This window comes from Genypterus blacodes, unplaced genomic scaffold, assembly GCF_046128005.1.
Source record: "Genypterus blacodes isolate CSIRO-AG114 ecotype Tasmania unplaced genomic scaffold, CSIRO-AGI_Gbla_v1 ptg000234l_1, whole genome shotgun sequence".
NCBI lineage: Eukaryota > Metazoa > Chordata > Actinopteri > Ophidiiformes > Ophidiidae > Genypterus > Genypterus blacodes.
Window position 1 is genome coordinate 163,933 of NW_027467032.1, and position 13,969 is coordinate 177,901.

General features: G+C 46.4%; 1 protein-coding gene across 1 annotated transcript; it reads right to left on the reverse strand.

The window, feature by feature from the left end:
• Positions 1-778: 778 nt before the first annotated feature.
• On the reverse strand, positions 779-12,372 carry slc1a9 (solute carrier family 1 member 9). The gene is made up of 11 exons (XM_076170934.1): positions 12,351-12,372; positions 9,309-9,467; positions 8,633-8,785; positions 8,235-8,488; positions 7,146-7,251; positions 6,885-7,011; positions 5,078-5,311; positions 4,129-4,323; positions 1,843-1,977; positions 1,094-1,523; positions 779-955 (listed from the first exon to the last, which is right to left on the reverse strand). The coding sequence occupies exons 1-11, from the start codon at positions 12,370-12,372 to the stop codon at positions 779-781; spliced, it is 1,992 nt and encodes a 663-aa protein (XP_076027049.1).
• Positions 12,373-13,969: the final 1,597 nt, after the last annotated feature.

The window sequence follows — 13,969 nt, forward strand, 5'->3', positions numbered from 1 at the left end:
ACAACAAATTCAATAAAGCAAATCATAAAAGTGAAATAAGTAGCAAATCAAAATACAATTGAATTAAAACCAAACCACAGAAATACAATGCATAGATTACACCAATAGTGGATGTTGATGGGGAGATGAGTGACGCTACAGCAGAGAATGGGAGCTTAAGACACGTAAGAGGGAAGAGAATTGTATAAAAATAACACCTGCTTGTGATTATTTCAGTTACATAAGAGTTACACTAGATTCTTGAGGTCTATTAAGTTAATTTTATTGTCATTTCATTCGGGGGGGAAAGTAAAGGAAGAAGAGGATAACATTCTACTAACAGACGCAAGACAGTCAAGGAGCAACTAATCACTTCATGAATGTGTGTAAGAAGGGGGCCTCAACACCAGGATACCTCAGGAACATAAATACAGGCATCATGGGGCATTTTAATTTCTAAAACGATATAGTGAGACAGTGTTGCAGGGCTAGAAAGAAGGAATGAGTTGAATAAACTGGGGAAAAACTTTCACACAATACAAGCCGGCCTGGATTTTAGGGCCTGGATCACAAGCTTTGCATCATTTCCCATGAATATTATGCTCAAAGTAAGTGAACAGTCAAATCTACTGAGATCAGTGACCTCAAATGAGAATATCTTGTATTTAAGAAGCAGCTTTACAAGCAGCTAAAGTCACTGTAATCACCAGTAAGGAAGTAGCAGTAGTGCAGTAAAGTGGGGAAAGATGTCGTAAAATAGATGGAAATGGACAGGGGAGCTTTTTTGTGTTAAATCTCATCACGGTAGGTCACCCAGGGGGATGGCGTGCCTCCGGTCATACGCAGTGTCATCACTCTCCTCCCCATCGCTCAATCCACCCAAAACTCTCTCCTCATCCTCTTCTGTTTCACTCTCCATCCTCAGCCGCTCCCTCTCCCTGTCTCTCTCTCTGAAGGGGTGGTGCAGCGTGGGAACCTGACAATGCAAAGAGGTAAACTGGTTCAAGACAGAGGATAATTACAAGCACAAACATGGCTTATGTCTTGACATTTAAAGTTGTATTCTGTGAGAAAAAAATGAGATGAAGGCAAAGGGCAGCACTGGGGGTCGTACCTGGTTCTCATGTGTAGGCAGGGCACAGTAGCCCAGCTCTGTCCTGCAGAGGTGGCGTGGTGAATGAGAATGGAAAGGCCGGGGGGAGTGGGAACAGACAGAGCGCGGAGAGGGAGAACGGAGGGAACGCGGTGATGGAGAACGGATAGAACGAGATGGAGAATAGTGGGACTGGGGGAGAACGTGGTCGTGGTGGTTTTGTTTGGGTGGGCGAGGCGAGCGAGGAGGTAAATCGGGCGGTCTGACAGGTTCGACCAGGTCCAGCTCGGTAAAAATGGGGGGCGGGGGAATGAAATCCAGCTCCTCCTCTGGAAGGATCATTTGCATATCTGCTGCGTCCAGTTCGGCCAGCTCCGCCCTCGACAAATGGTCCACGATTGCGGCACCGAACGAGTCGCCCACAACGTTGATGGACGTACGCATCCTGTCACTGCACGGACAAACAGCATCAGTGTCAATGAGGTCAGAGGGTTGATTCATTCTGTATCATAAATGTCCTACAGTGAAAATACTACTGGAAGAAAGTACTCAAGTATCAAATTTGGAGAGTTTGGAGTAAAACAAGAAGTTAATAATGATAACAATACTGATATTGATGCATAAAATTGGAGAAATTGCATAGATTTCACCTCAAAGTAGTATTCCTCAAGTACCTCAAAATTACACTTAGGTACAGTACTTGAGTAGATATGCCTAAACAGGTCTGGTTGGCACACATGCGCCCCCTGTTGCTTAGACACCTGACTCACAGCAGCCAGTCGACAGCGATGAGCAGGCTGATGTCCTGCGTGGGAAGCCCGACGGCCGTCAGGATCAGCAGCATGGTGACCAGTCCGGCACTGGGAATACTAGCAGCTCCGACACTGGCCAGGGTGGCAGTCATACTGGACAAAGACAGACGACAAACCATTCCCTTTACGACTGTTTTCCATCAGTGGGAATGGGTTGCAAGGGTGGTCCCACGACCCTGCCAGTATCACCCATCACCACGTTTCAGACATAAAGTGGGCAGACGAGTTTCTTTGATACCTATAGGGTTACCATAGGATTACTATACCCTTAAGGCAAATATTTCCCTTTTCTGTGGTCTCTTAGAGGAAAAACAAGTTACCCGACTCTATTCTGGCTCGACACACCTGCAGCAGCCCTCTGGCACAGATATAAAGAGGAGCCCGTACGTATTCTTGATGTTTCACCTTAATCGGCTTGTTGCTTGCGTTGTACCTCTAGTCGTAAATCTTCCGAAAGACCCGAATGATTCTTGGATAAGGATTAGAGGACGTGATCCGTTATGTAACAGTTTCACCGACTGAGTTCAAGAGAAATCCTGACATGTTGAGTCACTAAGGAAAACATTACAAAGACACTAAGACACTGAAAGCCTCCGGCGTCTCACACGTGGGCGGTAACATGTGGCCATCGACAACCCTGGAGACAGAGAGTCGAGAGGGCAAATGTGCTTCATATACTCCCATACATGGTTTTATATTAAAGTGATATTGGGTTAGAAAGGTGTGATGGGAGGTGGTCTGAGGGTCCAACACCTCTTAACATTCTCCTTAACCTCCCCTAACAGGATCTGGGCTGGGAGTTGCTGTATTCTATAGCTTCCTTCTCTTCCTTCATTCTTGTTTTTGTCTCTTTTGTTAACTTCCTGCTTCCCCACCTACAGCTCCTCTCGTGAGCTTTCTCATATATGCCGAGGTTTAGTTTTCCTTGTCTTTTTAGAGAGCTTTGGGTTGGGTGGGGAGCTGTAAAGCCCTTTCAGACATTGTATGTAATACTGAACTATACAAATCTTCCTGACTGACTGACTGAATGACATTATGATTTGATCACAGTGCTGCTTGTCTCGACGTGTCTGTAATTTGAAGTACTATCACTTCACGACGGTTCCAGATGTCAACTATGAAGCCTGAAGTGATCTCAGCCAGATCTCAGAAATCTGTAGTACATCTTAATCTCTTAGCATGTGCCAAACTATAGCACTTACTGTTATCACGCACTGACTGTGAGGGTAATGGGAACATCAAAGAGATCTGCGTTCCATATGGACCTCATAACGTCACAATAGATGATACAATAGTCCTATTTTTGAAAATTAGATTTGGGAATTTTGTGGTGAGCGTCCATTGATGAAAGACACAACAAACAACTTGAAAGCAGCAACAGAGCTTCATTTGTGACCCGCGGCTGCCACAAACAGATTTTGATCCAACTCGACTGGTTCCAATCAGAATTAAATGTCTTTGCTGAAACCTCAGTAAAGGAGAATGAGTCTCATTAGGTCTTTACTACCTTCAGAGCTTTACACTGTCATGGATATACAGCCGCAGTCTGGTGCTACATTATATGGATTTGTTTATGGAGGAAAAGCAAAGATTAGTGTCTTTCCCAAAACACAATTTACATTTGCGTTATGTTTGTTTGACAGGATGTCATAGTTGACTCATCTTTTTATTCTCTATTAGGATAGCATTACACATGAAACTTTCTCATACGTTTTTGTTATATGCAGCTGAATTTCATCAGAGCTGCCTGCATGGCACAACGAGACAGACGGGCAGAATTCAATACGGCATCACGTGACTGAGTTTTGTACTGGTAGGACCACCCATAAGCTTACTACAATAAGCTCACAGCGAAAACAGAATGAAGTAAACAAAGTGGCAAAACAAAGAGTGTTTGTATCTGTTGCTTCAGTATATTCCTGGTAGTTAAAGCACATTTACATTACATTTAGGCTTTTATCCAAAGAGACTTAAACATGAAATCTGAATACAACACAACCAAAGCAAAGTAATGCTTGTATGTGCTGTTAACAATGTGATTGGTGACAGATTTCTATGTTGCAGGTACTTGTTAACACATCACTAATCCAATACCTCCAACCCTCAGAGTTGGAGGTATTTTGGAGACAGGATGAGTTTGGAATTAAATACCGAATCTCATGAATGGAAATAAAACTGAGCCTTGAATCAAAGACACAAACAGAAGAAAGTGACAAAGTGTGTGTAAGCCCCCATGATTCCTACCTGACAGTGATAATCTGTCCACCATCCAGGCTTATGTCGTTCATCTGGGCGATGAAGATGGCCGCCACGGCCTCGTACAGGGCAGTGCCGTCCATGTTAATAGTTGCGCCGATGGGCAGCACGAAGCGAGTCACGCGCTTATCTATCTTCAGATTTTCCTCCAGACAGCGAAAGGTGACCGGCAATGTTCCTGCACTGAGAGAGGGAGGCCCCACGAAATACAGAAGGTTAGAAAAAAAGCACCAAAAGGTAAATAAAATAAGTAGACAGGTGGTGAAAGACAAAAGTGCAGAGGTGTGAAGGGGGCGAGGGGGTTCAACCAGGGCGGAGGCGAAAAAATGGAGAAATATGAGTCGAGTGAGAGCGACCTCTTAACAGCTGGCGTAGACCACTGCTGCAATCCTCCAACATGTGAATTAGAGGAATTTGATTCCGGCCCCTGCGAAGCGCGGGCCATAATACAATTAGAGGAGCCGTTGATAGGATTAGCCATATTCACTAATGCCCCCATAATGTGCCAGGATGACAGTTGGCTCCAGCAGCGACGCAGAATCCTCAGCAGGCCGAGCCAAGCTGAGTCAGGCGGGATACGGCAGGGCCAGTTTGGCTGCCTGGCGGCTAATCCCAAGGCTTAGACATCTACGACACAGGATCTGTCTGACATGTCCATGATATGATTTGCTTCCGACGTTGTTATTTGTCAGTTCAGTTGCGTAAACACAGAGTTTTGCCTTTAGGGTTCCTGATTGAACCCAAATATCTGAGAGAGAGTAGCAGACCATACCGATCAATCATGGTGACTACAGCAGCTGCTTGAGGAATATATGTTGTAAAAGAAACATGTGACACACACATGTTAACACATGCCAAAACACAGTGCATCTATGCACACACACGCGCTTCCTCACACACACAAACACATACACAAAGTTCCTGCAGGCCTTCCTACCTGCTTGCAGTCCCCAAAGCAGTGATCCAGGCCTGGAAGATCCCTGAGTAGAAAGTCAGAGGACTTTTTCTGGTGATAGCGAAGAATATTGCGGGCAGGATCAAGCCGCCGTGTATGGCCAGGCCCACCATGACGGTCACCATGTACATGCCAAGCTGCCTGGCCACCACCTCTAGGTCTCCGATTGCGGCGATCTTGCCAGCAATCAGCGAGGAGATGCCAACGGGAGAATACCTAGACAGAGCGACAGAGTCCAAGACAAAATAGCAAAATCAGTGACCTAGTTTGGACGTCAATGACCTGAAAATCCATAAATGTTGTCAAATCTCTGGAGTATGGCTTTATGTATGGACATGCATATAATGTTTCTCTTGAAGGTTTCTCCTGCTCATGCATTTCTAAGTTGATGAAATGTTTCTGCCTACACAAAGTTGAAACTGACGCTAAGAATGTGTTGTTTTCTCTGCCGGGCATGTTGTGTTTTGAACACCTGCTGTTTCATTTGTTGCATAATGTCTATGCAATGTTTTAATGCCAATAAGGGCGGGAAATGTTTACCTGGCATCTGTGCATTTTTCACTCGCAGACTAATTCAATGAAACACCATTTTGTCGTTTGAGTCATGTTGTGCTAGATCAGGCCGGCGTCCGGGGCCAAATCAATCTTTATCAGCGTCTACGGAGCATTTTCTGTACGTGAGGACATGATAGATTCTTGGATCTCATGTTTCCGTGCACTAGAGCGCAGTTGTCCGCGTTCCTGAATGCTGGCTGCTGTGGGACGTTTGTATTAGGCGGCGTTCCTCTTTAAGACCTTCCTGCTTGGGCTCCAAAGCAGGTTCCATCAGGACGACAGCCTGCTCTCCCAGGTCAGCTGCGTGGTTGAACCCTGAGGCTGGCATCCGCCGACAGTTGTTCGGTGGAGAATGCCGTGTATATGATCTGATGGATGCGTTCCTTGTATGATACGTGTTTTTGTATACACTGGGCTCTGTGTTTGGCTGGCCCCATAGGCCCGTGAGTAATCTGTTTATACTGTGTGAGTGATACGAACGAGGACACAATTCCTTTGGTGTCCAGCTGCACATGTCGATGGCCTAGAAGAGCAGCGAGACAAGCATCCTGCTGTTTTTCTTCCAGTCGCCTCCCCGCGCCTCCCCCCTCCCCCCTCCCCGCTCTCAGTGCCACTTTGCTCTCGTTCTGTGCGACTCGCCGGTGTCCTGCGAAGCCTCAAGGCGTACGCGTCTCTCTGCAGACATGCTCTCACATGCATCTTTCCACATCCCGCTATCCCTCCCGCATCTGCTTTCTGCTCGGCTGCCAAGTGGCTCCTCTGCCGTCGGTGGATCCATTTACATTTTGGAGATATTCCACCCCGGCTCCCCTGGGAGCCCACAACATTGTTCCAGCCCCCAGCTCCTGCTACTCCCCAGCATACCACAGACTCCAGCAGGGCCCGGGGAATCCCTCTCTCCACCTCCCCCTTCACTCTCAAACTGCCCTCTCTCTCTCTCTTTCTCTCTCTTCCTCTCTCTTTCCATCTGTCTGTGTCCTTCACTCTCACTTCCCCTCTCTTCCTCTTCCTTTCTCCCCTTTTCGCTTTTCCCCCGTCTGACCCTGTTCTAACAATTTGTCTTAGGTACACAGTCAACACCTTATCCATCTCTGTCAGCGACCTCTCAGAGCATGTGTGTGTGTGTGTGTGTGGTATCTCCTGAATGCCATACCAGCACAGCCATTGACCCACACACATGCTCGTAGACACACAAACACACACAAACACGAACAAACAACAGCATGTCACTGACCACATAATTAAGGAAACCATCGTCATGATAATCTCGTTGAGGATGTTGAAGAATTCACACATGACCTTCCCTCTCTCGCCCATCCTGCTCATGCATATGCCAAAGGTGATGAAGAAGCCAATCAAGCCTTGAGGAAGACACAGCAAAGCGACATGCAATTCACAACTCCAGCATGCAGTGGAGAAACGACAGCTCTCAATGCAAAACAGAAGCGGGGAAATAAAACTGCCATCGTATATTTGGAGCGACGATCGAACTCACCCAGGACGTTCATGCCCCATTTGTATTCCAGTTTCTTCTTGCTGATTAACAGAGGCTCTGTTTGGTTCAGCGCTGTGACTGGCACCTTTTTCATCACCGTCTGGACCTGGAGGAGGATGCAGAATGTGTGATTAATGCTTAAGATGATTCAGATCAAGAGAGCTTATTTCTGTTTTAACGTCGCTCATATTGTCTGTGAGTAACCGAAAGCAAACAGGAGAGAGAGAGGGAGAGAAGATGATGACAAGACAGTTGAAAGTTGAAGGGCGAATGCTGTCTGCAATAGCAATTATTTCTTTTAAGATTTCAATGAATCCCCCGATGAGTACAAAAAGGCAGGAAAGCAGAGATGCAGACAGGAAAGAGAGAGATGCAGCAGCAGAGACACTCAAGAGGATTCGATTAACTCCACAACTCTGATGCCTCACATGCAGATGCACAGAGATTAGCGGCAGCAGCAGAAGGGATGGTCTCACCCCGTCTAACAGAGGCGTTTCTAATCATTCACACACACGCACAGGAGAAAACAGACAACAAGACATCATGATTGAAGCTGGGATTATCTTTTAAATAATGATCAGACTGGATCAACAGGAGCCAAGACTGTCAGGGATCAGGCCGCCATTAGCCAAGTGAAAAGAAAACAATAACAGACTAGGACTGGGCAGACGTAAGCACGCACGTGAAGGGATCTCAATGTCTAAAGTCAGACTGCAGTGGGACTCATTGGCTCAGATCAATGTTCCTTTAGGTAATGACACGTTAGATGGGACATAGGCAGTCATGTTGTTGCACTGGGCTCAATTATATTAAAATGTGTTTCTGGTGTTTTGTCCATCCAGAACAGAGCATTAGAGGTTCCAAAAAGGTGGGGAAGTTGGTATAATATACACGATTAAGTCCATTTGTAGGAGAATATGACAAAACATCATTGGAGAAACGCCTATGTTCTCTAAATTCCTTCATTTTTGTGTGACATATTATCATAAACATGGAGTGAAACCAAACCGGCGACTTACAGAATGTCCACATATATTTGACAAACACTAAGAGCCAGAATAACTTCCACACACATGGCGTCGGTTGTACCTGTTGGAAGCAGGCCTGCACCAGGTTCTCTGGGAAGAGGTTCCTGAGCAGATCCAGGAAGGCGTCAAGGCTGCTGACCTCCTGGCTCTTGGTGGTCGTGGTGGCCCGGCCTCCCCTCAGTTTGGGGTTCCCAGGGTGGATCCCCAACACCAGGATGACCCCCAAGATGGCAGCGATGATAGTGGTGGACATGTAGTAGACCATGGCTCTGCTTCCCATCCTGCCACTGGAGCGAGCGTCCAGACCAGCCAACCCTGAAAGTGACACATTCGTTCCATCAGACGTTCCTCAGCAGAGTGACTCGGCATTCTCTGATGTCTGTGCTTGTGTGTGTGTATGTGTGTGTGTGTGTGTGTGTGTGCGTGTGTGTGTGTGTGTGCACGTGCACATTGGTCAACCTGTGATAAGGCTGGAGATAATGAGGGGCAGTATGAGCATCTTCAGCATCCTCATCAGGATATCTCCAGGGAAGGAGACCATAGTGAGGACACTGTTGTCTTTCACCTGCATGTACCGCAGCAAAATTCCGAACACTAATCCCATGACGACACCTGAGAGGAGAGGAGAGGAGAGGAGAGGAGAGGAGATCATTGCTCTGTTGTACACATTCCTAATAAGCCTAAAATGGTAATAATGGTGAGCCACAGATCTCAGCACTGGGCCCTCTGACACAGTGAGGACGACACACTGGCCTCCTTCTCCTCCCCCGGAAAGAGCTGTTTTACTTGTGACTGGTTGAGACCTCTGACTAATGACAAGCGTCTACCGTAATGTAAACAGGTTTAAATCTATGGTTTAAATTTGGGTGACAAATGACGGAGAAGAATAACACACTTTAGCACACACAACACAGCTATGCAGAAACATACCAAAGTGTCTACAGAGACAGGGTCAAAACAACAAGAAACCCCACAAAGCCTCATGGGAAAAACATCTGTGTCTATAGGTTTACTCTGACGTGTTGAAAGGAGAGCAAAGATTCCTTTTTCAACCCTGTTTTGTGTAAATATTCTCAACAGAGATCCAGCTTTTATTTTCACAGTGGAAAGCTACAAACGCTGGATCCTCTCGTACCCATGACAGTGAGTCCCAGCAGCAGGCTGTGGTTGCTGCGGCTACAGTGTCCGGCATCTTTGTAAGCGACTTCTGTGTTGTCATCTGGTTGGCGTTCATCTTTCTCCTTCTCCTTGTTTTTGTTGGACTGGTTGGCTGTCGGCTGGTTTGTCATCCTGCCTGGGGAAACAGAAAAGGAGACGAGTCAGCGCTGATAACATCCACATCGCTCAACTTAGCTACGATGCATCTTTGGCTCCGGCCATCTGCGAGGCTGTTAGTTTCCTTTCTCCATTAAGCAGATTGTTAAATGCGATTAGGAAACAGCTCGGGGCATCTAGCGCTCCGACAACAGGAATGTACTACTACTTTGAAAAGCTGAACACATTACCTAAGGGATGTAAAGGAAACCAAAATACAACAGGTAAGAATCAAAGCGGACATGAAGAAACAACTCCAGGGATTGAATCAGTCACATGATACAGACAGCAGAGAAGAATCAGGAGGCAGGGAGCCAAAGCATTTGCCCAAAGACATTTTAGGACTTGTGAGTTTGAGTTGTTGAAGATCACAGCTGACTGCTTTACTCCTGTGTAACACATGACTTTACCTGCCTATACACTTGGTAATACAATGTGATGAAATTCAAGTATTTGTTTGGTCAGCATTGATTTAAATGTTCCTTAAAGTGAGACACTACCTTAAAGAGTCCATTATCACTCAGTTTGTGTGGATGATTGTGTTTATGTGCATTTACACATTAAGGCCCCAACATGAGAACATGGAAATTTGTATATGGCCATTTAAAATCTTTTTATTTCTGGATCCTATTTGTAGTTTCTCCACATTCTCATCAGTGGAGACTTTTGAACATTCCACCTGTCGAATTCCATTAAAAAAAGCATGAACATTTTTTTGAATCTACAGTTGTGTTTAGAGCCGTGGAGACGACTCAAGGGACAAACCAACACCTCTGGATGAAACTATCACCTTCAAAATGGGAGGAACACAAACGGACACGTCCAACGACTAATGCTACTCATGGCTACATAACGTTTCAGATCCCCCGGGACTAAACCCCGCATCTCTAAACATTAATCATACATAAACACATCTGGAGAGCGCTGCAGTTATGCCAAGTCCTTGTCAGAAGCATGAATGTCACATTTACTAACAGTCTGACTCAGCGAGACAATTGCAATCAGACTTGATTATAATCCATCAGCTGAGTGGATAGTATTTTTCTGCACACACACACACACACACACACACACACACACACACACACACACACACACACACACACACACACACACACACACACACTGACATACAACAGCAGACAAGGAAGAGCAGAAAAATGTTTACCTACTAGTTTGTCTTTTCTGAATGGTTCACCTTCGCTCTCTCCATAGCATCTGTCTCATCTTCTCTGCTGCCCCTTATACTGTACAAACGTCTGAACATGTATATTTCTGAGGGAGGAGAATGTTCTGCCAAGTTTCAATCGCAGAGATGTACTTAATCCTGAGGAGGAGGAGGGGGAGGAGGAGGAGGAGGAGGGGCGCCGCTGTTCTATACCTCGCAAATCCTCTTTTCAACCCTTATGTCGTCCTCGGCATGATCATTGTTTGGTGAACCTCGTGCACTTCGATCCCGGGAGCCAGATCGGAGTCAAGCATCAAAGGGTTAATCCACTCATTGATTAGTTGACGTCCTGAGCAATAATCAGCAATGTAAAAATTTAATAAGTTAGTTAACATGTCAACAGGAGGTAAAAGTGTTTGATTGTTTGGTCAAACAAGAAAATTTGGAGACGATGAGTGAGACTCATGCTGCTACTTGAGTTCAGACTGAGCTATGAATTGATTCATTGAAAACAAATGCATAGATTGATCAAACATTCTAAGACGTGAAGCCGTGAACATCTTGAAGTTATTGTTGTGACTGTCTAGTTGTAAATCCAGTGAAAGATTACATTTCCTCAACGTTATAAATCTCAGCAAAATGCTATGCATAAATTCAAATCTGCAAAAAAAAACAACCCTCCAACAATCTTTGGAGGTCCGGGTCATTTAATGATGACATATAGCCGGGGAGTAAGAGGAAGGGTCATCAAAACTCCAACATAGATGACAACTTAAGCTGCTACCTGCTGCGCTCAGAACCGTGAGCAGATGTTACATACAGAGCAGCAGTTCAGCAGGATAAAGAACTCCATTTCGGGATATTAACCCTTATTGCTGGAGCAGATCTCATGGAGGCCCTGGAGTCATAAAACAGCAACATGTGTCCCGCGAGGACGGCGGTGGTAGACGCTGCAAGGACACACTCAAGGACCTGCCGATCCGTCTTCCTTCCCCTACAGACAGATTATGTTCCTGACTCCAGGAAACGTCACAGCTGCATGGAGACAAAACCGAGCTGGTTTCTAAGAAATGTTCCGTCCTTTGGGTTTGTTACAGCGCGGCACATGTAAACTATCCGCAACAATTCGGCCCGTATGTTTCTCATATTTCACCCACGTTTTTGGAAGTCAATTTTATAGGTATGCAATAAAAAAGACGGTGTTTAGTCAATTAGGAAGGACTGGCAGAGGACGTGCCTGTTACATCATATCACAGCTTAACGTCGCTAATGAAACACAGCGATGCAAGGTGGTGGACGGCTCTGTTTGGCCGGGAAGCTTACAGGTAAAACCACAGATCTCATGTTAACAGGACACAGGTATTACTGCAGCACCAGGTAGACGCAGATCTCCCATTGAAGAGAAGCCCCGAGTCCTTGAGGCAGCTTTAAAAACACATGTCAGCCATAAGAGACCAAGGACGGTGGTAGAGGGACATCAAAGACAGATGAGCCCACTGCAAACACAAGGAAGTTGACCAGGACTGCAGGGATGCTCTCCCACCCTCCCACCCTCAGAGACAGGAAGTTATCCAAATTGACGGTGATGAGATAAACATTATGCTCCTCGAGGTAAACAGCCTCGCAGATGAATGTGAAGCGTGCCGCACACGCACACAAGCAAACACACACCATCTCCACATGTACTGGACTTACCACACATCTTCTTAATCGCCATGGCAGCCAGCAGCAGACGGCTGAGTGAGTTAATCTCCCTGAGGAACGAGCTTTGATGACTGTAATGGAGCTGGAGCTGCTATAGATGGAGGTGTGCATAACATCCGTGCACGGCAAAACAAACTACCTCAGCACTTGTTTCACTCCGGCTGCCACGGGCTCATCGGTATTAACGCCCCCACCCCACCGTGAACACACTCAGACACACACAGATAAACACACACACACTCTTCGCTATTAGTGATCCGAGCGGGCCTCCAGCCGATCACTGATGTTGATGTTAAGAGACTAAACAGATGCATGTTGGATATACATACAGCAATATACCCCCCCCCCCCCTTCCCCAACACACACACACACACACACACACACACACACACACACACACACCAATCTGTCCGTCGCTGATCCTTGCATTTCAGTAGCTGCACTACAAATGAATATGAGAATCTGTGTGTCAGCTGACTCCAGAGAGTGTGTATGGAATCGTTTAACCTTTAACCATCCCTTGACACACACACAAACACACACGCACACACACACACACAAAGTGCAGCAGCTTCTACACACTCCTGCTCTCTTGGAATCTTCCCATTCACCGTGAACAGGAAGCGAAACTCAACGTACGAGCACAATCGCTACATGAACAGAGTGAAGAAGAGCGAAGACGCCAGGAGGGAGCTGTGGGGAGCTGAGGTGGTTCGGGCATCTAATCAGGACGCCTCCACGCCAGACTCCCCAGGGACATGATCCAGGGACGTCCAACTGGAAGGAGACCAGGCGGAGGAGACCTGGAGGGGATTATATGTCCCATCTGGCCTGGGAACGTCTAGGGATGCCTCAGGAAGCGATGGAGAATGTGGCCAGGGAGGAGGAACATCTGGGCTAGTTTGCTTCCTCTGTGACCTCTGACCTCAGAGGTGGAGAGTGGATGGATGGATGGATGGATGGATGGATGGATGGATGAAGACAACAGTCAGGGAAACCAGAACAAGAGGCTGTGGAATCACGGCACACCATAATGCGATACACACATTTGGCCGAAGAACTCTTTGTTGTGCTCTGAGCTGCTTCAGCGGAGCGTCGAGGGGATCAAACACACGCTGTACTCTGATGTTGCGTTGACGATAAGAGTTCATGATCACCAATCAGCACTAAACTCGTCCCTGATCAGGAATGATGCAACGCGTTTCTCCGTGTGCGTACGTAAGCGAGCGTTACATATTATAATACATCGCTTTCAAGGCATCTACATGTGTGTTTGTGGGGATTATTCCCTACGCTTGATTGTTTGGTGTGAGCTTTACAAAGAGATAGAGATATAATCCTTACACACACACACACACACACACACACACACACACACGACCACCCATTCCTCCTCAGCAGAGGGAGATGAGGATGGTCAATGGCGCTCTGACATAACAGCAGTGCTACGAAACACACACACACACACACACACACACACACACACACACACACACACACACACACATACACACACACAGAGAAAGGCGTGTCAGTGTGTGAGGATGACTATCTTGGCCCGACGTCGTCTCTGTAAGCATTTTTCTCTAATAGATCCTGATTTCAGATGG